Here is a 26,092-nt window from a genome sequence, read left to right as displayed (position 1 = left end):
TATTAGCGAGGATCGTGGAATTTCACCGCTGGCAGGGCTGAAAATTAACACAAAAAAAATTTGATTTGGCGACTACATTTCGGAGGCTATCCGCCACGCTGGCGGGTAAATGTTTGTTCCAATAGAGTCATGTAATAAATTATGCGTGCGATGTCGCCACATCCATGCCATAGACCGGCGTTCTGTTTGTTGTGTGTTGCTCCCCCGCTGCACCAAATAAAGTTTCCAGTCACATGACTGTTGCGGAGCCTCGCGCACTAGGAGAGACTTGTGACACAGAAAATCTTTCCCATTTACCTCAGAGGACGCGCGCTACTACAGTCGACACCTACAGTAGATGTGTACCATCCTGTCTCTGGGCTTCCATAGCATACCAAGCCACTGTTTCTCAGAAGGGATGTCTTTGATCGCTTGTCATGTAGCTTATAAACTCTGAAGACGGTACTGGTTCCTCCTTGACTGGAATATGTAGGGGTGGGATGTCTGCCCACCTCCCTTGTTCTCTGTAAAGCGCATTGTGTTGCCTCTCGGTATGAAATGCGCTATATAAATAAAGCTTTGATTGATTGATTGATTGACTGACTTCACTGGTCATCCAGCCATAGGCGTAGTTTTAGGTATGGACGCTATGGACATGTCCATACCAAAGCCACGGAAACACGAATTGTCCCTAATACAGAGTGAAAACTGTAGTTTTTAATTACCATTCACAACTTGCGAAAGCAAAACGGTTGGGAATTAAGGCCAGGTTGACAGCTGCGTTCAGCAAGCTTTCCAATCAACAACGTACAGTAGCCTACTTTCCCTCCCTCGCCTCTGTGACCCAGCGAGTGCCTGCCTCGCGAGCTCAGCGCGCAGCTCACAGCACATCGAGCATCGACTGTCGGCAACAGCGGGAATTTTGATTAAGCAGAAGTCAGATTTAAGTTATTGAACAATAGGGAATACAATATGTTGACCGACAATTATTTTTCTGTACAGAGTTGTATCAATGATAATAGTTTAGTTTGCGTCCTACTAAATGCCTATGTAAACTGTAATGTTAGTGCTAGATGGTGGTGCAGCTAGTCAGAGCTGTACGTATTAGCTATAACGTTAGGTCTCGTAAACGTTTGCTGAGGCAGAGATAAGGTGCTGTAATGTTGTCATAACAGTTGTCTTTAGCTAGTAATTAATCAGTTTTGGTATAACCGTTGCAAACTCCTAGGTTTGAGCAATGACTAGCTAGGTTCACTCGCACACTGAATTGCATAACAGGCTAAACAAACGAGACGAGACGTCTGGTTTGTTTATTCAATTCAGTCCAAGTCCAGCGTAATTATGTTCATATTTCATATGCTACACAGTAGGCTACACGGGAAAGAGTGTTTAATGTCTGCAAGTTGATATTGTCAATCATTTCCCTTTTATGACCAGAAAAAATAATACAAAAATGGACATTAGAATTTTTTTGGTCAAAGCAGCAGAAAGGACCTGGAGAGGCAGGCAGTAGATGCATCAGAGTTACAGGTGAGATTATAGTCTGACTCAACAGATTTAGGTTTTGTGGATAAACCTTGTAATTTGTTGTCACATTGCCCAATCAGTGGCGACGGAAATTAATCTGATTCGGCCACCACCCAGACTCAATCCAGACCACGTGAAACAACAACAATTGTGTCCCTACCAAAGCTCAAATCAAACCTACGCCCCTGCATCCAGCTCAGGTTTAACTTTACATGATGACAGGCTGTGAATATGTTACAGTATATGTATTTTGTTCATAAACACATAAAGACCATGAGGTTAAGGCTTGGATCATTTATATCTCATATTTGTGTAGGGTTAGCTAGTTATGGATAATTCTACACCGTGGAAGTGAATGGAAATTAATATTTGAATTTATATGAATTGCAATGTTTCTAGGCATCGAATTAAACTACTTTATTTTAAATTTTACTTTGGCCTCTTCCTTAAGCATGTATTCAACATAATACTATTATCTGAATGAAAAGTACTGAAACAGATGTATAATGTGACAAAAAAGGCAATTTATTATTTTGGCCGGTAAAAAATATACTTGGCCGGTGGATTTTTTCATCTACCAGTCCCCTTGGCAGGTGAGCCAAAAAGTTAATTTTCAGCCCTGCCTACACACCTCTACCATTCCTATCTATATTACCTTGACGGTATTGTACCTAAATCTATGGGCTTGACACATCTGAGAGCCAGTCATGTAGGAGTATCTGCTCCAAGTCTGGCCTCCTGACTGGGTTTGGAGCCAGGCACCACCTAATCAGTTCCTTGCAAGCTACAGGATCAGACATTAGAGAGATGATGTTTGAAACCAACATTGCCCGCTTTTCAGTTCTATGATATACTCTCTGTATTGATACAACGTAAGCTTGGCATTTGCTTAGTTTACGCTGTTCCATACTGTTCAAAAAGAGACATCTAAGCTCCCCTTCAAGCAACTCTTACATTTGGACACCCCTTTCTGGAAGCTCAGGCGTCCAGCCACAATCTCATACTCAGTCTTGAATGGCAGATCGCCACACACCAGGTTAAAAAGCAGGACTCCCAGGGACCAGACAGTGGCTTCGCGGCCGTGGTATTTTCCATTCAGAACCCAGTCAGGTGGGTAGAAGAACTCAGTGCCTGAAAGAGAGAGACAGAGAGAGAGAGTGATTATGCCATATCCCTATGTCCATGGTGCATCAGTCCAACACCGTTCAGTCTCCTGCTTCCCTCACCCCAAAACTCTCGGTAGAGTCCATTCTTCAGCCGATCCCCACAGCCAAAGTCGATGAGCTTGACCTTCATGGTGTCGATGTTAATGAGGAGGTTCTCGTGTTTTACGTCCCGGTGGAGGACACGGTGGTCACGGCAGTGACGCACCGCCAGCACCACCTGCTTCATGATGGTCTTGGCGAGGTGTTCGTCCACCCGGCCCCCTGTCTGCTTGGTGTACTCAGACAGGTCCATGCATGGGATCGGCCTCTCCAGGATCAGGATGAACATCATGGGCTGCTCGAACCACTCAATGAGCTCCAGCACGTTCTCGCAGCTGGGAGGCTCGCTCACGATCTGCATGAGGGCCACCTCGAGGGGCAGTCTGCGTGATGCTCCAGGCTATGGGGGGGGGGGGGGTATGGGTGACAGGTGAGGGGGGAGGTGGAGGGACGGTTGAGAGGTGGTGGACCAGGTGAGGGGTGAGGTGGTGGGAGGTGGGTGGGGGTCTACTTATGGATTGATCCCTTAGAAGCTACAGTGTGCATTTGAAGATGTATGGGTGGAACCTACTTCTGTAGGTGGAACTCCAGCATATATATGCTTGGAGAAGAATTTAAATTGCCAACTGGTTCTTGTTATGGTGCTGTACTGTAAATATACTGTACAGTGACCATACTTACGATTCTGATGTAGCGCTCTGATCTCTGCTTAGGGACGTATTTAATGGCCACCTGGTCGAGGGGAGGAGGAGGGGCACATATTTGAATATTCAGCCCAATTCTAATGGGCCATACTGACCAGTTACCCAGTAGGGAATCTTTTACATTTCTGCTGACTTCTTTATTCAGGCCAGGACATACTAGATGTACAGTATTTCCAGGCATGTTAATTCATGAAACAACTTCTTTGCAAAGGGACTAAATATGTTCTTATTTAGCAAATGGTTTTGACACTTGGACACCTAGTTTAAACACAAAAGCCGTGGTGTGGTGTGTTTGGGGCAGGGGGGGGTGAGCAGAAATGCAGAGGAGGAGGAGAGGGTGAACCTGTTTGCCGTCTGCCGTCTGCCGTGCGCGTTCCTGCGTAGACGGATCCAAACCCGCCTTCGCCCAGCAGCTTCCCCACAGAGTAGCGGGAGGTGAACCCGTCTGCAAGACACCTCCCAGGTTCACTCAATCTCCCCTTCAACCACTGTCATTTTACCTCACATTGATCATCTACTCATGGATGGACCAGGATGGATGAGTCTCTCAACATGTGAGGGTGATGGATGGTTGAGGTCCTACCTGTGCATGGCGGGTTGCGCTGGGCCTGGGATGGCTGGTTAGAGGAGCTGGTATCTGAGCTCTGGTTTGTGGGGGCAGGGCCTCTCTTTCTCTTTTTGGAACATTTGAGGGGTTTCTTCTCCTCCTCCCTGGCCCTCTTTTGACCTCTCTTGGCCTGGTTCTCCCTGAGAGGAGGCAGGATGGTCTGGTTCTCCCTGAGGGGAGGCAGGATGGTCTGGTTCTCCCTGAGGGGACACTGTGGAAGCCTGTGCTGGATCATGGCCATTGCTCTGGTCTGCACAGGTATATTTTAATGTTTGTTTTAATTAAAACAAAAATAAATATACACGTTAGTGTTGATACTTCAGTTTTATATTTGTTCGGTTTTATATTTGTTAGTCATGTAATTAGCGTAGCATATTACACATTTTAATTTCCTTTTCAATACTATTAAACAAATTAACTCCTCTGACTCATAATACATATTTGCTTTACATTTGTTTTAATCTAGACATGCAAGTTCTTCTTCGTTCAGACTCGCTTTGATTTTAATCAACCTCCGCCCGATACAGTGTCCAAGTTCCTTCAGCTTCTTAACTACGGGCCAGTCAGGGTGAGCCTCTGTCTCTGTTATCCGAGGCTTTTTAGATGGACCTTCTCCATCGTCCTTTAATTGAGCTCTGCGCTTTCTCTTCATCCTGAACTATTCTACATTCATTAAAACAGACATGATTTTCACTAGAACATTCTGATGCCATGTTAGATCTGTCATTTGACATTTCACACTAAGGCTGATCATCAAACATTTTAATTCAAGGTAGACTAAAGGAGTGTACAATTAAGTATTTCTGCAATTTCATATTTTCTTTAGTAGTCTGTTATTATTCATCCCAGTCATTTCCTCATATCACTAGTATGTTTTTCTTTCTGATTTACTGATGTCTTATTCAAATACATACAGAACCTACCATGAGCTGTAGACCTGGGAGGTAATATGATCATAATGTGTGCATGTCAAGTTAGACCATGATCATGGAATGTCCAGTATTATGACGTCATTATACCCATGCAGTAACATGATCATAATGTGTGCATGTTAGGTTGGAGTAGTAGATCATGATCATGGAATGTCCACTATTATGACGTCATAATAGTCATGCAGTTTGCGTCACCAGTGTCAATCAATAGGGCTACCTGATGTTGTTAACGGTTTGGCTTAGCCTAGTCTGTAAATCTGTATGCACCATTAATTTAATTTAATTGAAATAACGGGGAACACTAAAACCAGGCCAAGTCCAGCCTGCCTTATGTGTTTTGGCTGGCTTGTTTTTGTGCGGGACTGGTACAGTAGGATGGTAATGTCTGATAAATAAAGATAGGTCTTGTCACCTGGACACATCAGTTCCAATGCTTCCAAAGCTAATCCAGCACAATGAAAGCGGGATAGCCAGTAAGCTCATGGGCTCACAACAACTAGAAGCAGCTTCCATAACATTAATGGTAAACTAGAAAGTACATTTCCTGGAGAAAATGTGAGGTGGGCTAGCTGCTGCAGCTGTATGTAACAGCTACTGCTAGAACTACTATGGACCAGGCAATCTCCATGCACCCACCGGCGAAGACCGTGCGTCTCTAGCCCACTCAGGGGCTGAGTTATGGGGTCTGTGGCGTGGACAGTGGCATGGTGGTGAGACTCCGCCCCCTCAGGTCAGAGCTGGTCAAGGACAGTGTACCCCTCTCTGGACCACCTACCCGCCCACACCGGTGAAGACCATGTGTCTCTAGCCCAATCAGGGGCTGAGTTGTGGGGCCCTTGGCGTAGATAGTGGCATGGTGGTGAGACTCCACACCACTTTTGCGGTGGCTGGCCCAAAGCTCTGGAACAGCCTCCCTCCACACATTAGACATGCACAGAACCTAGGGCTCTTTAAGTCTCAGCTTAAAACGCACTTGTTCTCACTGGCTTTTGAGGCCTGATAGCCTACATCCCCTGTCCTGTTTTGTGTCCTGTCCTTTTATTGTTCTGTGATTATGTGCACTTTATTCTGTTTTTTGTTTTAGTTTATTTTATATATTGTACAGCACTTTGGTGACACTTCGGTTGATTTTAAACGTGCTTTATAAATAAAGTTGACCTTGACCTTGACTCCGCCCCCTCAGGTCAGAGCTGGTCGAGGACAGTGTACCCCTCTCCGGGCCACCTACCCACCCGCACCGGTGAAGACCATGTGTCTCTAGCCCACTCAGGGGCTGAGTTGTGGGGCCGTGGCGTGGATGGTGGCGAGACTCCGCCCCCTCAGGTCAGAGGTTGTGGGGGGCAGGTCAGTGATTGCCAGGCCATCCCCATGCACCCCTCATTGGAGACCATGTGTCTATATCCCACCCGGGGCGGAGCAGTAGCTGTGGAGGTGTTGTATGGAACTTGAGGTTAGAAGCAGTAGCAGTGAGAAGCAGTAGGTGTTTGTTATAAGTACTGCTAGTACTACACTCAAAAATAGATTAGACCACTCATCATAACTCATAGTTTTATTGAGTTCAATAGCTGATGAAAGAAAGAAAGAAAGAAAGAAAGAAAGAAAGAAAGAAAGAAAGAAAGAAAGGATGGATGGATGGATGGATGGATGGAAGAAAGAAAGAAAGATGGATGGAAGAAAGAAAGAAAGAAAGAAAGGATGGAAGAAAGAAAGAAAGAAAGAGAGAAAGAAAGAAGGAAGGACAGAAGGAAGGAAAGAAGGAAGGATGGATGGAAGAACAGAAGGATGGAAGGAAGAACAGAAGGAAGGAAAGATGGAAGGAAGAAAGAAAGACGGATGGATGGATGGAAGAAAGAGAAGGAAAGAAGGATGGATGAAAGAAAGAAAGATGGATGGATGGAAAAAAGAAAGAAGCATGGAAGAAAGAAGGAAGGATGGAAGGAAGGATGGAAGGATGGAAGGAAGGCTGGAAAGAAGGAAGGCTGGAAAGAAGGAAGGAAGAATGGAAGGAAAGAAGGACGGAAGGAAGTAAGGATGGAAGGAAGGAAGGACAGAAGAAAGGAAGGAAGGAAGGAAGGAAGGATGGAAGGAAGGAAATAAAGAAAGAAGGAAGAATGGAAGGAAGGAAGGAAATAAAGAAAGAAGGAAGGAAGAATGGAAGGAAGGAAGGAAGAATGGAAGGAAGGAAGGAAGGAAGGAAAAAAGAAAGGAAGGAAGGACAGAAGGAAAGAAGGATGGATGGAAGGAAGGAAAGGAAGGAAGGAAGGAATGAATGAATGAATGAATATGAATGCTTCCACAGTAGTCATAAAAGGGTGCCTGTACAGAGAGCCTTCACGTGTCCCCAAATTCAAATCCCAACTGACACTGTGAGCATCCTCTCATTCACTTCAATGGAAAGGCATGTTGGCTTCAGACAGCTCTCTCTCAAAAAGTATAAAGGTCACAGCCTAGATATTGACACCGTAGGAATCCTGAGAAAATGCTGAACATTTTAGGCTATGATATGTCCGTGTAGCTTAAAAACTGTAGGCATGGCGACGAGTTAGAAAAAGGGTAAAAATGCAAAATTAGCAGCTCAAAAGGTAGAGTGTGGGCCCATACGTTTCAATGGAGAGCACAGTTGCCGAACAAATCGTCATACAGAGAAAACTATAAGTCACATGGCTTAGATACTTACATTGTACGAATCAGAACAGTTATTGGAACGTTTCGATATATAATTTGTGTATAAGCTGTTAAAACTGTAGGCATAGCGACAAGTTAGAAAAAGAGTAAAAATGCAAAATTAGCAGCTCAAAAGCTAGAGTGCGTTGCCATACGTTTCAATGAGGAGCGCAGTTGCCGAACAAATCATCATACAGCGAAAAGTATAAGTCACACTGCTTAGATACTTACATTGTACAAATCAGCACAGTTGTGTGAACATTTTTATGTATAATATGTGTGTGAGCTTTCAAAACTGTAGGAGTGCCAGCAGTTTACAAAATGGGTGAATATTTTCAAAGCAACTGCTGCCACCACTCTAAAAACAAAGTTTCTGAACATTCCAAAAGCAGTTTCAAGCAGTTTCAATGGGACAAAAAATAGTTTTAAAAGTTTAATTTCTAAAAAAACTATAAAAAATATCAAAAATCTGAATGGATCCGTTCAAGAGCTGAACGTCATGAACATTTTAAAGTTTGAATGAAGTTTCTAGCACAAAGTATGAAGAACTAGTTAAGGTTCAAAAAAGTGGGGAGAATAATAATAAAGAAAGAAAGAAAGAAATAGTGGGAATATCACAAGTTGGGCTAGCTTATGCAAGCTAGCCCACCTAATTAAATTATTTTTCCGAGGTAGTCTTCTTCTGTGGTGGTGGCGGTGCTTTGAAGCTTCAACCCAGCATTTGTTTAAATAGACCCTTATGCTTAGGTAAGTGAAGTTTCATGTTTATCTGACACTTGTAAATATGAGCGCCTCTCCTAACTAGGCCGACACCGATTTATTTTGACGGCAAAGTGAATGGACCAGCAAAGGACTGTTGTCTGGCATGAGCGAGCAGAATGCGACAACAGGACTGAGAAGGGCTCCATTTCAACCAGACATTCCAGTGAAACCAGGTAGTCAAAATAACTTACCTGATATAAAATGGGCATCGCAAACGCGGGCATTTCTTATGATGTCCTCAGTCCAGTCCGTACCCTGAATAATGGCGATTTCGTCTGTCTTCCTCTGCTACTGTTTCAAGAATGCGCGCGCATACTTGTGCTGACTAGGCTGTAAAAGGGTCTATAATTAACAAATATGACCCACGCTCGTTACATAACTTCTATAACATCCAGTGACAAAATATGTCATGGTACCTTAGTATAACATCCAGTGACAAAATATGTCATGGTACCTTAGTATGTCCGCACCAAGGATTGAACTCACAACCTTCGCGGTGATAGGCAGCGCACTATCCACTCGGCCACCACTGACCTGGGAAGTCTGTGGAGTCTTTTTGTTTTGATGTTATGGGACCATGCAGGTCACTAACCCGACAGAAGGACAAAGGCATAACTCGGCATTCCCTCTTCAGGGGAGACACCCCAGGTGAATAGGAAAAAAAAAAGCCTTAATAGGTATCACCAGCAACTCCCCCAGTTTGTTAGGTACATTAAAGGACAATGCTCGTTTTTGACAACCTGGACCTTATTTACGACATATTATAAGACGTTTGACTCACCGAGATCACTTTGGTGTAGTTCGGAGGCCTGTAGAAGAAATTTAAAATCCAGCGCGAGCCAGTATATCCATGTAATGGCGGTGGTGGGGGCAACGAGAATGCAGCTTCTAAAAATCAATTTTCTGCCGCGAAACGGTTGTTTTCATCAATCTGTCTTGATGAATCGCTAGTTGTGCTTACATAGAGCATAACTGTTGTGGTTTTCACATGCCATGATCTTTAGAAACGTCTTTCGAAACGAAATAGCTTCCTCACTTGCTCCAGCACTAATGCGCACAGCGCGCAATCGTTGCTCCAGCACGCTGTGGGCATGCGTGCTGGAGCAAGTGAGGAAGCTATTTCGTGTCTAAAGACGTTTCTAAAGATCATATTACAGAGGCATGTGAATAACAACACAACAGGCCTACGCTCTATATAAGCACAACTAGCGATTCATCAAGACAGATTGATGAAAACAACCGTTTCGCGGCAGAAAATTTATTTTTAGAAGCTGAATGAAATATGTTATGGAAGCAAACTAGCACAAAATCTCGAAAAACAATGTTTTCACCTACCGTGTATCCCCTTCATGGTGTGTCGGGTTACAGCCAACACACAAAAAAGTCACTCTATGTTGAAACATTTCAACCCTATTACCCCACAGAATTGCTACCAAAAAACAAACAAAATGTATTTGATGCAAGTTAGCTAATCTCGCAATACCTTATCACAGATCTCCGACCAAGCATCTGAAACTCTTTATGGACGGCTATGCTCTTCTGAACTCTTTGCTATGCTAGTGTCAAATGACCCAGTCATGGAAGAAAGCGTAGGCTGTGTCTATGGTGACATGTAGATAATTTCATGAAAGTTAATATTTCCTAAAACATCTTCAACATCACAATGCAGACATGTGCAAAGGCCCCATCTGTGCATCGATGAGCGGAAGCGTCCAATGCCGGTCCGGAGGCGATTAAGCCTCACCCACACCGGTCTGGATAAGTCCATCCCGGGAGGGGAAGGACCGGCGGCTGGGATGAAATCACAGAGTCTGGAGGTATTTGCCTCCCACTCCGCACACCAGATGTGGTCCGCCCATCCTACCTCGCTGATGCCTGCATTGCTGCAGGAGAACCCGTGCGGCAGGCACAAAAGGGTGTCTCGACTCGAGACGCCGGGGAGGCTCTGCTGTTGCAGTGAGCCTGTCGTGGAGCAGGAGGTTCGGCAGGCGAGACGTGCTGTGGTTCCTGTGCGGCGGAGGTCAGCGGGCTGGATGCCTGTGAGGATGGGAAGGTTCTTCTGCTTCTACTTCTGTTGTGTTCCTCCACTCTTATACCGACTAACATGGTGTAGGCATACACTAACATACATGGATACAGTTCCAGCAAGCTAACTAGATACCAAACGTTTGTTCCCACTCAGGCGAGTGGTCAGTCTGAATGTAATTGGCTGATTTAGCCATGTGTTTGTGTAACGTTAGCCATGTATTTAGCTGATAAATCAGGAACAATGGGTAATTGATCGATGTCAGATCTGTTTTTCAACCGTAGTTGCAATGCTGGGCCCATTGCAGTCATGATAGAAAGCCTGTTTCAATGAAAGCCTGTTTCTAGGCTACATCACTGTGTGTTGAATTTGGTCATATCTGTGTGTATGTATGTGTGTGTGTGTGTGTGTGTGTATGTGTCTCTGTGTGTGCATGTGTCTGTGTGTGTGTGTTTGTGCATGCGTGCGTGTGCATCTCCCAGACTGGATCTTGGCCAGGCGAATCTAGGAGTTTTGTTGAGGCATGGCTGATAACGGAGCAGACAGACAGCAGCACACACTTCATCTGCTCTATATCTCAGTCTTACCCTCCACTACACATCTCTCCATCTTCTCTCTATCTCAGTCTAACCCTCCCGACCCCAACATCACTTCACCTTCTCTTTTATGGTCTTATTATTGTGCCAAAATGAAGGGATATTTTTGAATGCATGGTGCCTGACCTGCTGGCTCCACACATTTTTGTTCTGCATGTTCCATAGTGTGTCTCAAAGCTTGGCCTATGCTAGCGAGAGGGACCGAGCTGCAGAAAACATGGCTGACCTCCACAAGAGGCACCTCCGCAGTTGACAGGACATCATGTCACCTCAGCAGCGGAAGCTGGTCTTCTTCTTGTCATTTTTGTGTGAACATCTGTATTGTGTATGTAAAATCTAAATTAACCCAGCTATTATGTTAAAATAAACATGTGCATATGCCACACACACACATACGTGTATAAGAGTATATTGGCAAAACAGATGTGCGCGTTTTGATACATTTTGCTAAATCATTTTAAATATCAATGAAATTGCAGTCGGGCTGTTTTGATTAAAGTCCCAGTTAACCAAAATCCGAGATTTGCTTGAAAACACATTCTATGTGTTAGTGATGCATTGCTGATAACATGTAAAAATGGGATGAACCATGTGTAGTACTGAATTGTGAAGTTAGACCAGTTTTGTGTTTTTGACCAGTTTTGATTTCTGGATTTTCTGGGCGGGCTTAAAACGGTACCGGATGACGTAGAGCGGTGTTCTTAGCATATCCCCGCCCTAACACTATATAAAGCTAGAACGGATTTGAATCTTCGGTTCTCCTGCTCAATCTTGAGTCTAGAATTAGCTAGTTTTATCCAACAGTCTAGAATTAGCTAGTTTTTCTTAGTTAGCAATGCCTATGCATAAAACTAAACGAAAATGCATCCTTCCTGGATGCCAGCAGGAATGGGATGATAAGGTCTGCTTCTTTCACTCCCGAGTAAAGCTGAAATAAGAAGCAAATGGTTAGCATTTTTGAAGAGCCATGGTGTTACAGAGTCTGTCACCGCTAGCGCCCGCCTCTGCAGCAAACATTTCACTCCCGAAAGCTTCTGCAATTATAATATGAGGCTTTTGGGTTTCACGGACTCACGACTGGTCCTGGTGAATTCGGCGGAGCCAACCATCTCCCTCCCCGGCCTCCATTCTCCTCCTGTCGCATCAACCTTTGGTGCCGACACCGCTGCCTTGTGTGCTTATAGCTTATTAACGTTATAACGTTAGCTAGGTAACGTAAGCAATAGGAAAATACACTGCTACGTTAATATACAAAATATGTCTTGACATGTATGTGGTAATGTCAGCTATGATGAATTATGTAATCTTAGGAGGAATTATAGCTAACATTAGCTATGTAGCTTGTTTCAGATGGGAGTGTGTATATAACCTTAGTCTAGCTAACAGCTAGCAGCACCGACCAGGCGACCACCCACCAAATAACGTTACGGATGATATATTATGCTAAGCGTTAACTATACAGAAACTGCCTGCCATATTTGTGGCACCTGATGTGCGTATGGGTTCACCGGTAATGGTTACAGTATATTTGTCCAGCGGGAGACCGGGAGGCGGGAGCGAGGGGGTTGGTTAGGTAGACCAGCTGCAGCTGGAGAAAGACGCACCCTCTCCCAGTGAAGCGGTGCTCGGCGGCTACTGGCTGAACATTCCAGTTCTGTTGGATATGAGAGGGAAAGTTGAAGCCGAGTGCTCGTTATTCTCACACATAACATTGCCAACGAGAGTGGATAATCTGTCCCGATTATCAACTCCGGTAGTACGCTTCTTCGCGCTATCAGCGCTGTTCAAGCCAGTGACTAAAAGGTACATTTTAAACAACTTTTTCCATTGATCCCAAGGGACGACAGGATCGCCTGGGAGGGATAGGAATGGGTCCGGAGGTGGCAGGGAGAAAATAGGGACAGACTCATACATTCCTCGTTGCCTGTTTTTGTATTTTGCATCTAAGGGCAGTAACACTGGCGCGTTGGTATAGAGTAGCTACAGTTTTACCTGTGTTTGTCAGGAGGTAGGTTAGGAGGAAGCATCTGTGCATTTGATTCATTAGACAAGTGTAATTTCAACTCCTCTCTCCTGTTTTCACAAAGCTGTGCCTTCCTACCACAAAAGAGACGGCGTGCCAGTGTGACTATGCAGACCAGAGAACGGTACTATTTGACAGGTTCTTCCCTCCACACCCCCTCCCCACGCAATTGGGTGTGGCTTCGGTGCCTTCAGCAGACACGCCCCCACGGTCTCAGACCAGAGAATGCTGCTGATTTTCAACCGATTTTGAAGCCTTATTTTATATACTTAGCGACATTTTTAATCACTCAGATTTGGCAGGGTGGTTAATGACATGTTTTCCTGTGGTGTGTGAAGCTCATAACAAAAAATTGAACTGGGTTAACCTGGACTTTAAGTAGAGAAGAGTTTTCTTTATTTAATGGGTTAGTGTGCTTCTTTGGACATTTATCCCTAATTGTGGTCTCTCTACCATGACCCTGAAACATAGAGACCATCATTTCACAGATCTTTCTAATATTGAGCTAGCTGGAGTTTTTATGTTGGCTCTCTGAGACGGGAAGCACAAGGTGTAATCTTACTGACCTCAATATGCTCTCCTGTGAAATGTACTGCAATCCTAATATTTTTACATGTTTGGCATGGCTTGGACATAAACACTCCCCTGGGGCTTGTTTTCACTCTGCCCACAGAGGACTATGTGCAAATCATGCCAAACACCTAAACATATTCGTATTGCGATACATTTCACAAGAGAGCATATTGAGGTCAGTAAGACTACACCCTGTGCTTCCCGTCTCAAAAAAACACACTCATCGTAGTTTTTCAATGCATTCATGTATGCCCCATTGCCTGATATTGTAGCCCAGGGGTGGCCAACCAGTCAGAGACTAAGAGCCACAAAAATGACTGTGGTACCACCCAGAGCCACACCATATATACCAGCGTTTCTCAACCTTTTTTCAGTCACCGCACCCTTCATAAGTACTTAAAATCCCAAGGCACCCCAGTCTAAAATAAGAAGAAAAACATTATTGTCCATTAAATATACATTTAAAGTTAATTTATTTAAAATTAATACATACAACAAGATATTTTCTGACATAATATATTTTGGACTGGGCTGGGTTAGGCTGGACTGGGCTGGGTTAGGCTGGACTGGGCTGGGCTGGACTGGGCTGGGCTGGACTGGGCTGGGTTAGGCTGGACTGGACTGGGTTAGGCTGGACTGGGCTGGGTTAGGCTGGGCTGGACTGGGTTAGGCTGGACTGGACTGGACTGGACTGGGCTGGGTTAGGCTGAACTGGGTTAGGCTCGGCTGGACTGGGTTAGGCTGGACTGGGCTGGGTTAGGCTGGGCTGGACTGGGTTAGGCTGGACTGGACTGGGTTAGGCTGGACTGGACTGGGTTAGGCTGGACTGGGCTGGACTGGGATCGAGATTTGAGGCTTTGAAATGTCCCAATGATGTCTGGCATATCAGACAGAATGGCTTACCATTACGTTCTATGAAGAAAAAATTACTCTCCCCACTCGGGTAAAAAATGTCCTGTGTTCATCTTCATATTTTCTTTTAGCTGCGCATTTCTTTCCAGACATTCTTTGGTTGTGTACAGTAGCCTAGGCTACGTTAGCTTTTGTCGTAAAAGAGAATGACCCACGCAAAGCAAATTATTTTGTTTACAATAGGTGCGTTTACATGACAAATATTTTTCAATCTGGTTGATTTCAAGCTGATTTCAGCTTGAGCGTATACATGGGATACAAAGTAAACTGGTTGGATGTTTACATGTGACAACGAAACAAATGTTTCGAACGCGCACGCAGCCGTGAGTGATTGCGTTACGATGGTTACAAACAGCTGACTACGGAACTGTCGAGCGTGCCTTGATTAGTCAAGTCTTGAGCATGCGCAAAATGAACGCAGAACGCAGCATCAATCCGTTTCAAGGTATACATGACGGACCAAACGGTTTCGAAAAGGTTTAAACTACCTTCTTGAAAGCGATTGGAATTTCAATCGGGTTGGGGCATTTCAGTCGGATTGAGGTGTTTATATGACATATTTTCAATCGGTTTGGTCTTCCAAACCTATTTGAAACCGATTCAAACCGTCCATGTAAACGCACCGAATAATTTTGTTACCAAGGTGATTTGCTACCTATATGATTGGTTTGAAGTGGTTCTCACGCGACTTCCTCACTAGCGAAACAATCATGATTTTATGACAAATCTGCAATAAACTAAAATGGGCGGGAAGAAATGCACAGCGAAACTAGAGAGAGAAACGTTCTTATGGAATGAATGAATTTATTTTTTAATGAAAGGATGGAAGAGCCGCAAGCCAACTTTTTTGGGAGGATGGATGGAGGAGCCGCACATTGACGGGCAAAGAGCCGCATGCGGCTCGCGAGCCGCGGGTTGGCCACCCCTGTTGTAGCCCATTGAGAGCCTTCATAGAAACTGCAGCTAGCTCAATACTGTAACGGTCAGTGAAATGATGGTCTCTATGTTTCGGGTTCATGGTAGACAGACCACAAATAAGGCTAAATATCCAAAATAACAATTTAATAAATAAAAAAATAATAAATACACATTTAATCAAAACAACCCAACATTTGATTTTAACATAATAGCTGAGTTTAATATATATATTAGCAGTAGTATTTATAGTAGTTTTTAGAGTAGTAGTAGTATTAGCAGGAGTATTTATAGTCGTTTTTATATTTATAGTAGTTAGTACCATCAGAAGTAGTATTAGTAGTAGTACAAGCATTAGTAGTTTGGAGTAGTTTCTATTTATAGTAGTACTATCAGTAGTTGTATTCGTAGTTATAATAGTACTAGCAGTATTTATAGTAGTTTATCGTAGTTTTTATATTAATAGTAGTTAGTAGTTATAGTAGTGCTAGCAATAGTTGTATTAGTAGCTATAGTAGTACTAGCAGTAGTATTTATAGTAGTAGTTTTTATATAGTAGTTAGTCATTATAGTAGTACTATCAGAAGTTGTATTAAGTAGTTAGTTGTATTAAGTAGTTAGTAGCAGTAATATGTATAGTAGTTTTTATATTTATAGTTCTTAGTAGTTATACTTGCAGTAATTTGTAAGTTTGGCTGCGGTCAGCTAGCCCACCTCACTTTTTCTGCAGGAAATGTACTTTCTAGTATAGATTTTACATGCGCAATGCAGATTCACACAAAAACGACACGAGGAACACCAACTTCCGTTGATGAGATTTCGTGATTTCCTGTCAACTGTGAAGATACCTCTTGTGGAGGTCAGCCATGTTTTCTGCAGCTTGGTCCCCCTGCTAGCAGAGGTAGAGCTTTGAGACACCAGGAACACAGAGCAGACATGTGGAACCAGCAGGTCAGGGGCCATGCACTCAAAAATGTACCTTCATGCACAAAAATAATTTTGGCACAAAATTAACTCCTTACATTCCCTGCCCTTACTGTAGTTCTCCTTATCCATTTTTTTTCCAATTGTTTTTTTCTTTCCTTTCATTTATCATTTATTTTATTAATATAAAGTATTTGTGCTTAATTTATTGTGGCTGTTGTTTTATTATAAAACACACTTTCATTGGGGATGTTTGAAACTGACTTCTGTCAATATACAGTAACGGTTCAAGCAGGAGACATGAACATCCGTGAACATGACCACAACCAATCCCATCAACGCTGTTAGCAGCTGTTAGCCACATAGCAGTAGCAGGTCTTAGATTTGAATCTTAAAGATACACCTTAAGGGAAGTTGGAGAAGATCTTGCTTCCGTACTTTGACATATTTCCGCCTGAAATGGGCTGCAAGGGCGGGACATACGTTTAGATGAATTTCATTGGAACGTTATTGAGCGGGCGTGATATTCAACACTTGAGGCTGCAGAGTAGTTGACGTTTTGATTGACAGGGTGGAGGTCGTGAGATTATTGGCCTAAAATCTAAGGTACCTGGTGTCATAATTGCACGTGACCTACCGTTTCCAGGAAGTCAAAGATGGAGTAGGCTATATTAAGCTACTTAGAATTGAGTTTTGGGTGCGTTGACTTTTCTGAGTTACTATGGAGAAGAAATGAATAATCATCACACAGAAATCGAATAGTACCAGTAACTTTAATTTAGGAATAGTTACAGGTGGGGTCAGGATGCTTGTCTGAGAGTGTGTGTGTTCATGCTCACTGCTGCGACCAGATGACTCACTGAGTCTCCCACTTCCTCTGCAGTCTTCAACAGCCCCCCTTCCAGCCCTTCCACTGCAAAAGAATCAAACACGCTCTTGAGATCCATACCTACCTTACACACAATACAGTACCTACACATACTGCACTTTAAACACATTTAGTAGCTACACAAAAGATGGCTCAAACACTATTATACAAACTCAATCCATGTGTTTTTGAGTCTAATCTAATCTGTGTCTGTGAAACCAGTCCAGATGATGGTCCGGTCAGACGCGCACACACACACACACACACACACACACACACTGTGCGTAAACTCACCCGTGTCTGGGGGTAGTGACAGAATACTCTTCAGCTGCTGCACCACATCAGACAGCTGCTCTTCCACTGACTCATGCATCCCAGAATGCTGTTCTTCAAGGAAGCATAGCTCTCCCATTGGATTAGCATGGCGTCCATCTCCCACTGACTCCCCCTCTTCGAGGGTCTCTGCAGGGTTCTGACGGGGATCTGGGGTCAAGCTGCTTGGAATTGTGGGAGAATGAGTTTCTGTCCCGGCCTCAAGCCTCTCATCTCCCTCTGCATCCTCTCCCCTCTCTTCTGTCTCTATCTCATCATCCGCCACTCTCTCCGCGTCTCTCTCTTCACCGCCCTCACTCTCCTCATCAACAAGTCCCTCCTCTTCCTCTTCCTCCATGTGCTCCTCCTTCTCTCCTCCTCCCGAGCACCAGGACTCAGCTGTGGGCGAAACCCCGCCCCTCTCTGGCGTGTGGGTGGCGCGTGGCGTGATCTTGGCGTGTTGACGTGTCTCTGTCATGCTTAGAGCCTGGTAAGGAGGAGAGAAGGAAATGTGGGAAAACAGTTTTCAGCAAGGTGGAGACGTGTGTGTGTGTGTGTGTGTGTGTGTGTGGGGGGGGGGGGTTAGGGTGGGCTCATACTCTGCGCAAGCTATGCTAGCACCAGCTACGCTAGGCTATGTAAGACTACGCTAGGTGTGTTTGAGGCATCCTTGCGTAGCAATGTGTGTCGTGCATTAAAAAAAAATCTTTCCAGTTTTTTGTTCATTTTATGTCTATTTTTATGTACATTCTCTGTTGTAAAGCACTTTGAGTGGCATTTATTTATTTATTAATAATTATAATTATAATTATTATATTTATTATTATTAATGACAATAATATTATTATTATTATTATTATTACTCAAGCGCTTGCGTAGAGCTCACGGTCACAGTCACGTCAGCATAGCTTGCGTAGAGTATGAATCAGCCCTTAGTGTGTTTGTGTCTGTGCACATGTAGCCTACAGGTATTTGTGTGTGTGTGTGTGTGTGTGTGTGTGTGTGAGTACCTTAGTGAGCATGTCCTGCAGTCTCAGGTTGTGCTGTTTCAGAGCTGCCATATTGGCCTCCATCTCACAGCAGCGGTCCTCCAGAGAGCCCTGCTCTGATTGGACGGCTGCCCTCCACACCTGGAGCTCTCTCTCCAGCAACCTGGACACACACACACACACACACACACACACACACACACACACACACACACACACAGTCTCATTCTATAATTGTTCATGTTTGTGGTTTAGGTCAGAGGTGCTATAATACTTGTTGAAACTCACCAATTGTCCCTTTGAAGATCCCTCACATCCTTCAGGAGCACTGAAGCCCTTCTCTATGGAACAACAACAACAACAACGACACACACAACAAGACGTTTGTGGTTTCGCTTCCTGACAAGCCACTCTTTGACATTAGGTTCAACCAATGAAAGGGGACTGAAGAGGTCACCTGGGGTTGTGCTGGCTCCTCCTCCGTCTGTAAGGCTTTTGACTGGAGCTTGACAGCAGGGGAGGGGGGCGGAGGAGAGAGGGGGGGCAGGTTAGGGACGGGGATGGGGGGGTGAGCTCCGGGCTGTGGAGCACCGTCGCTGGAGGCGGGCCGGTCACAGGCAGGCTGGCCAGCTGACCGCGATGGGGAGGAGTCAGGGGAGGCTACACTGAAACAGCAGAAGCAGAAATGGTCGTCATAAAAATACATACATAAGTGATGAGGAATATATACACTAAATAGACAAAAGTATTGGGACACACATCTTAATCATCATTGGGATAATGGTCTGGGGTAGTTTTTTCTGTTTTTCTGGGAACAGTTTGGGGAAGGCTCTTTTCTGTTCAAGCATGACTGGTCCCCAGTGCCCAAAGCAAGGTCCATAAAGGCATGGTTGGGTGAGGTTGAAGAACTTGACTGGCCCACACAGAGCCCTGACCTCAACCTGGGATGAACTAGAACGTAGATTGCGAGCTAGGCCCTCTTGTCCAACATCAGTGTCTGACCTCACAAATGCTCTTCTGGATGAATGGGCAAAAATTCCCACAGAAACACTCCAAAATCTTGTAGAAAGCCTTCCCAGAAGAGTGGAAGCTGTTATTAGCTGCAAAGGGGGGACCAACTCCACATTAGAATGGCATGTCATAAAAGCTCCTGTAGGTGTAATGTGTAGGTGTCCCAATACTTTTATCCATAGTGTACATGATGTGCTTCCTTTCTGCGTCTGTGATTGGACCATTCAAACAAGACCATCTCAACTGTGATCGTTCCCTACCTGGTTGACTCCGCCCTCGACGCCACTCTGAGTAGGCTCCGCCTTTGAGCCTCCCTGCGAGTGTATCGCCGTGGCAACAGGGCATGGCGGGCACTGTATGCAAATGAGGCCAAGGATTCTCTCCAGGAGGGCTGAAGGCAAAGTAGAGTTGTCATTCAAGTGTGTGTGTGTGTGTGTGTGTGTGTGTGTGTGTGTGTGTGTGAGCACCTGAGAGCAGTGCTCCAGCACTGGGTGTGAGCTCTTGTGCTTTGTGGTGGGTCTCTCAGTCAGGAAGCAGGTCTGGCACAGGTGGAGATTCACACACTTCATGCACCGATACCTGCAAGCACACAGTTATAACTAGTATAACACACAGTTATAACTAGTATAATACACAGTTATAACTGGTATAATACACAGTTATAACTATTATAATACACAGTTATAACTAGTATAACACACAGTTATAACTAGTATAACACACAGTTATAACTAGTATAACACAGTTATAACTAGTATAACACCATGTCCTAACTGCTCGCGACGCAAGCAACAGAACGCGACATCGCATGCTTGCTGTCCTAACTGAAACCGTAAAATTTCCTGTTCTGTTACGTCATGTCTATAGGAGGAAAATAGGAACAGGGCGAGCGTCAAAACGGCAGTTAAAACGTGCGCCGCTTCGCGCTGCGTCGCTCGCATCCAGTTAGGACATAACAATAGAAAACAAAGCAATGGAATGCATTTTGTCGCTGACGCTCGCTCGCATCGCGTGTAGTTAGGACACGGTGTATCACACAGTTATAACTAGGATAATACACAGTTATAACTAGTATAATACACAGTTATAACTAGTATAACACACAGTTATAACTAGGATAACACACAGTTACAACTACTTACAGTTAGGGTAGCAAGAACCTGAGCTACACACAACCACCAACACACTCACATCAACACACTCATAGCAACACACCAACACACTCACAGCAACACACCAACACACTCATAGCAACACACCAACACACTCATAGCAACAGCCAGACTTAGACAGAAAGATACATAGACCATGAGATTGTGAGGTGTCCGTACACACACACGCGCGCATACACACACGCACACACACACACACACCTCAGTCCAGTGATGGGGAAGGCCTTGCAGGCTTTGCAGCGTACAGAGTGTGTGACGTTCTCGCTGACTGACAGGCGGAACAGGGTGGAGAGCCAGAGAAGCAGACATGGCTCCATCTGCAGCCAGGAGACCACCTGGTCCTCACACACACACGGGCTCAGCACCTTCACACACACACACACACACACTCACTCACACAGACACACACAGGCACACACACACACACCCACACACACACAGGCACACACACACACACACACACAGGCACAAACACACACACACACACACACATATACATGTACACACACACACAAACACACACACACACACACACATTAAACCACATAAAACACACCAACATAGATTGTGAATCATCTATATACAGTACATGAACTCACTCACCCCACTGAAGCATGACCTCACCGCCACCTCCACTGAGCCAAACACCTGAGTCTCCTGGACTACCGCTGGGACCTAACACACACACACACACACACATATATACACACACACACACGCACACACACACACACACACACACACACACCTGAGTCTCCTGTACTACGACTGGTACCTAACACACACACACACACACACCTGAGTCTCCTGGACTACCGCTGGTACCTAATACACACACACACACACACACCTGACTCTCCTGTACTACTGCTGGTACCTAACACACACACACACACACAACTGAGTCTCCTGTACTACGACTGGTACCTAACACACACACACACCTGACTTTCCTGTATTACTGCTGGTACCTAATACACACACACACACACACACAGCTCACTGGATGTTGCTTCATAGTGGAGATAGATAATGACCCGAAACATAACGAAGCAACCAGAGTTTTTCAAGGCACTGAAGTAGAATGTTCTGCAATGGCCAAGTCAATCACCTGACCTGAATCCAATTGAGCATGCATTTCACTTGCTTAAGACAAAACTGAAGGTTTTGCTCAAAGAACAAGCAGGAACTGAAGACAGTTGCAGTAGAAGTCTGGCAGAGCATCACCAGGGACGAAACCTGGCGTCTGGTGATGTCTATGGGCTCCAGACTTCAGGCTGTCATTGACTGCAAAGATTTGCAACCAAATATAAAAAATGACCATTTGATTTATGATTATGTTTCTTTGTCCAATTACTTTTGGTCCCTTAGAAAGAGGGGTAATTCCAACACTGTTCACCTGATTTGGGTGTAAATACCCTCAAATTAAAGGTGAAAGTCTGCGCTTAAAGCTCATCTTGATTGTTTCATTTCAAATCCATTGTAGTGGTGTACAAAATGATGAACATTGTGTCAATGTCCAAATATTTATGGACCTAACTGTACAGTATGTGTTTATGTATATACATACATACATACATACAAACAAACAAACAAACAAACATACACTCATACATATTTGAAGCTTTGAACAAGCAACCTACGTGGCACTTTTCACACCCCATGTGTGTTTGTGTGTGTGTGTGTGTGTGTCTAACCTGGCTTAGGTCTTGCAGTAATGCTCGAAGGCCACTCCTGCTTACGAAGCCACTCTCTCTTCTGCTGCATCTCACTGCCAGACCCACCAGAGCTACAAACAGAGGGAAAACCGCATTCTAAACTTGACAGGTGTGTGTGTGTGTGTGTGTGTGTGTTACTCACCCTGGTGCTTGGCTGAGAGTGTATCAGCTGACAGGGCGATGAGGGCAGCTTCAACAGCTCTTCGGGAAACAGAGCCGGTCTGCTCCCTGAAAGACGCACATACACACTTTAGGCTATCTCAGGCCAACAGAAAACCTGTGTGTGTGTGTGTGTGTGTGTGTGTGTGTGTGTGTGTGTGTGTGCGTGTGTGTCTCTGTGTGTGTGTGTGTGTGTGTGTGTGTGTGTGTGTGTGTGCTCACCTGTCGTACAGTCTATAAAGTAGTCTGCAGGTTTGTTCAGGTGCCTCAGACGCTACCTGACCTGGTAGTTCCTGTGACACACTTTGGAACATCCTGTTTATACACAGAATCACTTCCTCTCCGCTGAGTCCTGCCTGTGGATCCCCGGCTCCCGACAGCAGGCGCAGGGCAGGGAGGAGCTCTCTGAGAGTCACCACATGCACTGCAACACAGGCACACACACACACGCACACACACACACACACACACATGCACGCACACACAAACGCACACACACATGCACACACACACAATCATGCACGCACGCACACACACATCCACACACCCGCACGCACACACACATACACACGTACACACACGCACACACACATACATGTGCGCACACACACACGCACACACACACACACACTGTGTCAAAGATATATGTTGGCATTATAAAGACACACTAAAAGAGTCAGTGCAACACCTACTACATGATGCTCACACACAAACACACACACACACCAAGGTGGTTGGCCGCATGACTCACTGTGACAAAGTTTCTGCAGTGAGCGGAGCTTCAACGCAGCGCGGTAAACGGCTGGGCGAACTTCATTCAACCCTTCTGCAGAGAGCACACATGTTCAACACCAGGGTTAGTACTGCACACTACAGAGCATAGAACAGGGTTTACAATACATTTATTCACACACTGTAGCAAACTGATATGAATTACAAGAGAATATTATAACCAGAAAATGTAATGTCCGCGTACTGAATCAGTCAAAAATATTTAGATAGCTTGAATGGTGCTAAATAGTCCTAGTTCAAATAGTATAGTATTCAGAATATATTTTAATTGTTTGTTTGTTTGTTTGTTAGGATCTCCTTTATCTCATTTAAGTTCAACAATAAATAAAACACACACACATACACACACACACACACAAACACACACACACGCACACACACACACACACACACACTGTACATATAACATTTACAATACAAAACAAAACAGTAGATTTCTATATATACTATTTGATAAACCCCAAGGGAGAAATCCTACCTCCAGCCACCTGCACCATTAGGTAATATGAATCAATACAATTTACTAATTTTGAAATCAAGATTCAATATATGTTTATTAGCCATGTACATGGTTTACACATGCTAGGAATTACAGTAGAATTTTGGGTGCAGGACAGTGCAAATCAGTACAAAAAACAGTGCAAACAAAATACAGTGCAATGTACAACATTGTGATATACTGTAAATAAATAAATAAATAAATAAATAAAAATAAAATAAACTAAGAAGAAAAAAATAAGAAATGGAATAGCTAGAAAGGCTAGATGGACAGATAGATCAACAGATAGGTGAATAGAAAGAAAGAAAGAAAGAAAGAAAGAAAGAAAGAAAGAAAGAAAGAAAGAAAGAAAGAAAGAAAGAAAGAAAGAAAGAAAGAAAGTACTAGTAGGCCTACTGTAGATCTGAGTGTTTCCAGGTTTGAAAATAGTCTATAGGTTCAAGTATGGTCATGTAGGGATCTGTCTATCTAGTCCATCTGCCAGACCTCCATGTGGTTTTCTGGACATTAAAGGAGAGTGCTTTGGGGCTATTTACATTGACCAAAGAGCAAAGCATAAGGTACAGAAGAATCCACATTATATCACAAGAGAAAGAACAGAACTATTTTCCCTTAAATCATACTCACCAATGCTATCTAGATCCATGATATCACAGCTTGCACAAGGGAAAAGAGTGTAGTTTATTCCTCCAGACACATACTGTAGGCCTTAAATAAAGAGGCAGTATGACAGTCAGCCAAGTGGCCCTACTTTATAAAAACAAGAGGTTGTGGACTTGCAGGACAGGCAGACTCTATGATAGTAGACTAAAGTTGAATGAAATGTTTTTGATGCCCATCCATCCACTAGACTTAAGTCTAGAGACGACAGGGCCTTTGCAGCGGCTGCCCCCAGGCTATGGAATAGCCTGCCCCTTCATATTAGATCCTCCCAGACCCTTTTTTAAATCCTCCCAAAAAACTCATTTTCTCCCTGGCGTTTTAACCAGGCTATGCTCAAGCTTTGTTCAATGTTTGTATTGTTTGCTGTAATTTCCTTGTTTTGATGAGAGATGTGTTTACCTAGGACCAACCTTTGTACAGCACTTTGGTCGATTGTTGTCATTTTAAATATGCTCTATAAATACATTTGGAATTGGATTTGGATCGATGGCAATATAAGGGAAATTGGCCTCAAAAAGACACAAAATCTGTCTACCACAAAAAAAGTCCCATATCCAGCCATGAGTTTGGTTCCTTTATGGCCTCTCCAGAAGACATTGGCTATTTTGTCAAACCAAAGATTTGTATATGGGCTTGTGTGCTTATCAATGACTGCATCATCATTTGTAATACTGCACATTTATAATTACAGCAGCAGCGCCATCTGTCGAGAAATGTTTAAACTACAACTTTGGACTCCGCCCACCGAGTCAGACCCGCCCACCGAGTCAGACCCGCCCACCGAGTCAGACCCGCCCACAGACCCGCGAAGGCGCGAACAAAACGAATCCAAAAGAAACCCATGAGCAAAGAGACGACGGCAGCACAATCAAAACATTGGCAATTCACTATTTGCCACTACGGTAAAGCAGTTTTCATGTTTATGACTGCAACGGCCAGAATATAGTTACTAGGGTAGTGTAGTGCATAAACGTAACGTTATATATATCTAACGCGATGTACATCTGACTAACTATTGGTCCATGATTTACACTTTAGTGAACAGAATGAAAGGGTCGCTAGCTTAGGTCAGCCATGTTAACCTCTCTAGACAGATGCTGCATAATAGCTATCTTGATAATTAACTAACGTTAGTCTGTTACGAAATGCATCGATATAGCTAACTAGCCCGCTACTAAAGTTTGTAGCCGGAACATTGTAAAATAGATAACGTAAACAATTATGTTGCGATAGGTTTCGTGTGAATATCCATACATGCATTAAATTGAGTAAGTTAGTTGGTGCGCAAGGCTTGCTAACGCTAGCTATTGCAGCACGCTAATGTTGTAAGCTAATTGCAGCACGCTTCTCTGTTTATCTAGCTTCACACAGCACTTCACAATCAATCATTGCTGCTATCTGAAACTGTATTTTAACGTTAACAGATTAGTTGGGCGAGACTCGTTTACTGTTCAAGACAGCATAACTTGCGATTACAAAATATTACACTTACCCGTTCTGAAGACGTCAGCCAGCCTAGTTAGTGCTAGTTAACCTGTATCACCTAACATTAGCTACTTA

At 44.1% G+C, this 26,092-nt stretch overlaps 1 protein-coding gene across 1 annotated transcript; it reads right to left on the bottom strand.

Moving 5' to 3' along the window:
- Window positions 1-2,419: 2,419 nt before the first annotated feature.
- Window positions 2,420-24,515, bottom strand: LOC311315786 (dystrotelin-like; the record flags this gene model as incomplete). The annotated part of the gene is made up of 15 exons (XM_084446485.1): window positions 2,420-2,637; window positions 2,733-3,111; window positions 3,393-3,443; window positions 18,540-18,681; window positions 18,807-18,859; window positions 18,976-19,023; window positions 19,816-19,920; window positions 19,997-20,108; window positions 20,903-21,066; window positions 21,305-21,376; window positions 22,399-22,490; window positions 22,562-22,647; window positions 22,801-23,002; window positions 23,330-23,404; window positions 24,497-24,515. 15 exons carry the CDS (start codon window positions 24,513-24,515, stop codon window positions 2,420-2,422), a joined length of 1,818 nt encoding a protein of 605 aa, XP_084302611.1.
- Between the last annotated feature and the right edge of the window lie 1,577 nt (window positions 24,516-26,092).

This window comes from Borostomias antarcticus (genome assembly GCF_949987555.1).
Source record: "Borostomias antarcticus genome assembly, chromosome: 12".
Lineage (NCBI taxonomy): Eukaryota > Metazoa > Chordata > Actinopteri > Stomiiformes > Stomiidae > Borostomias > Borostomias antarcticus.
The sequence above is the reverse complement of the archived record's forward strand: the minus strand, read 5'-3'. Positions and strand labels throughout refer to the sequence as shown.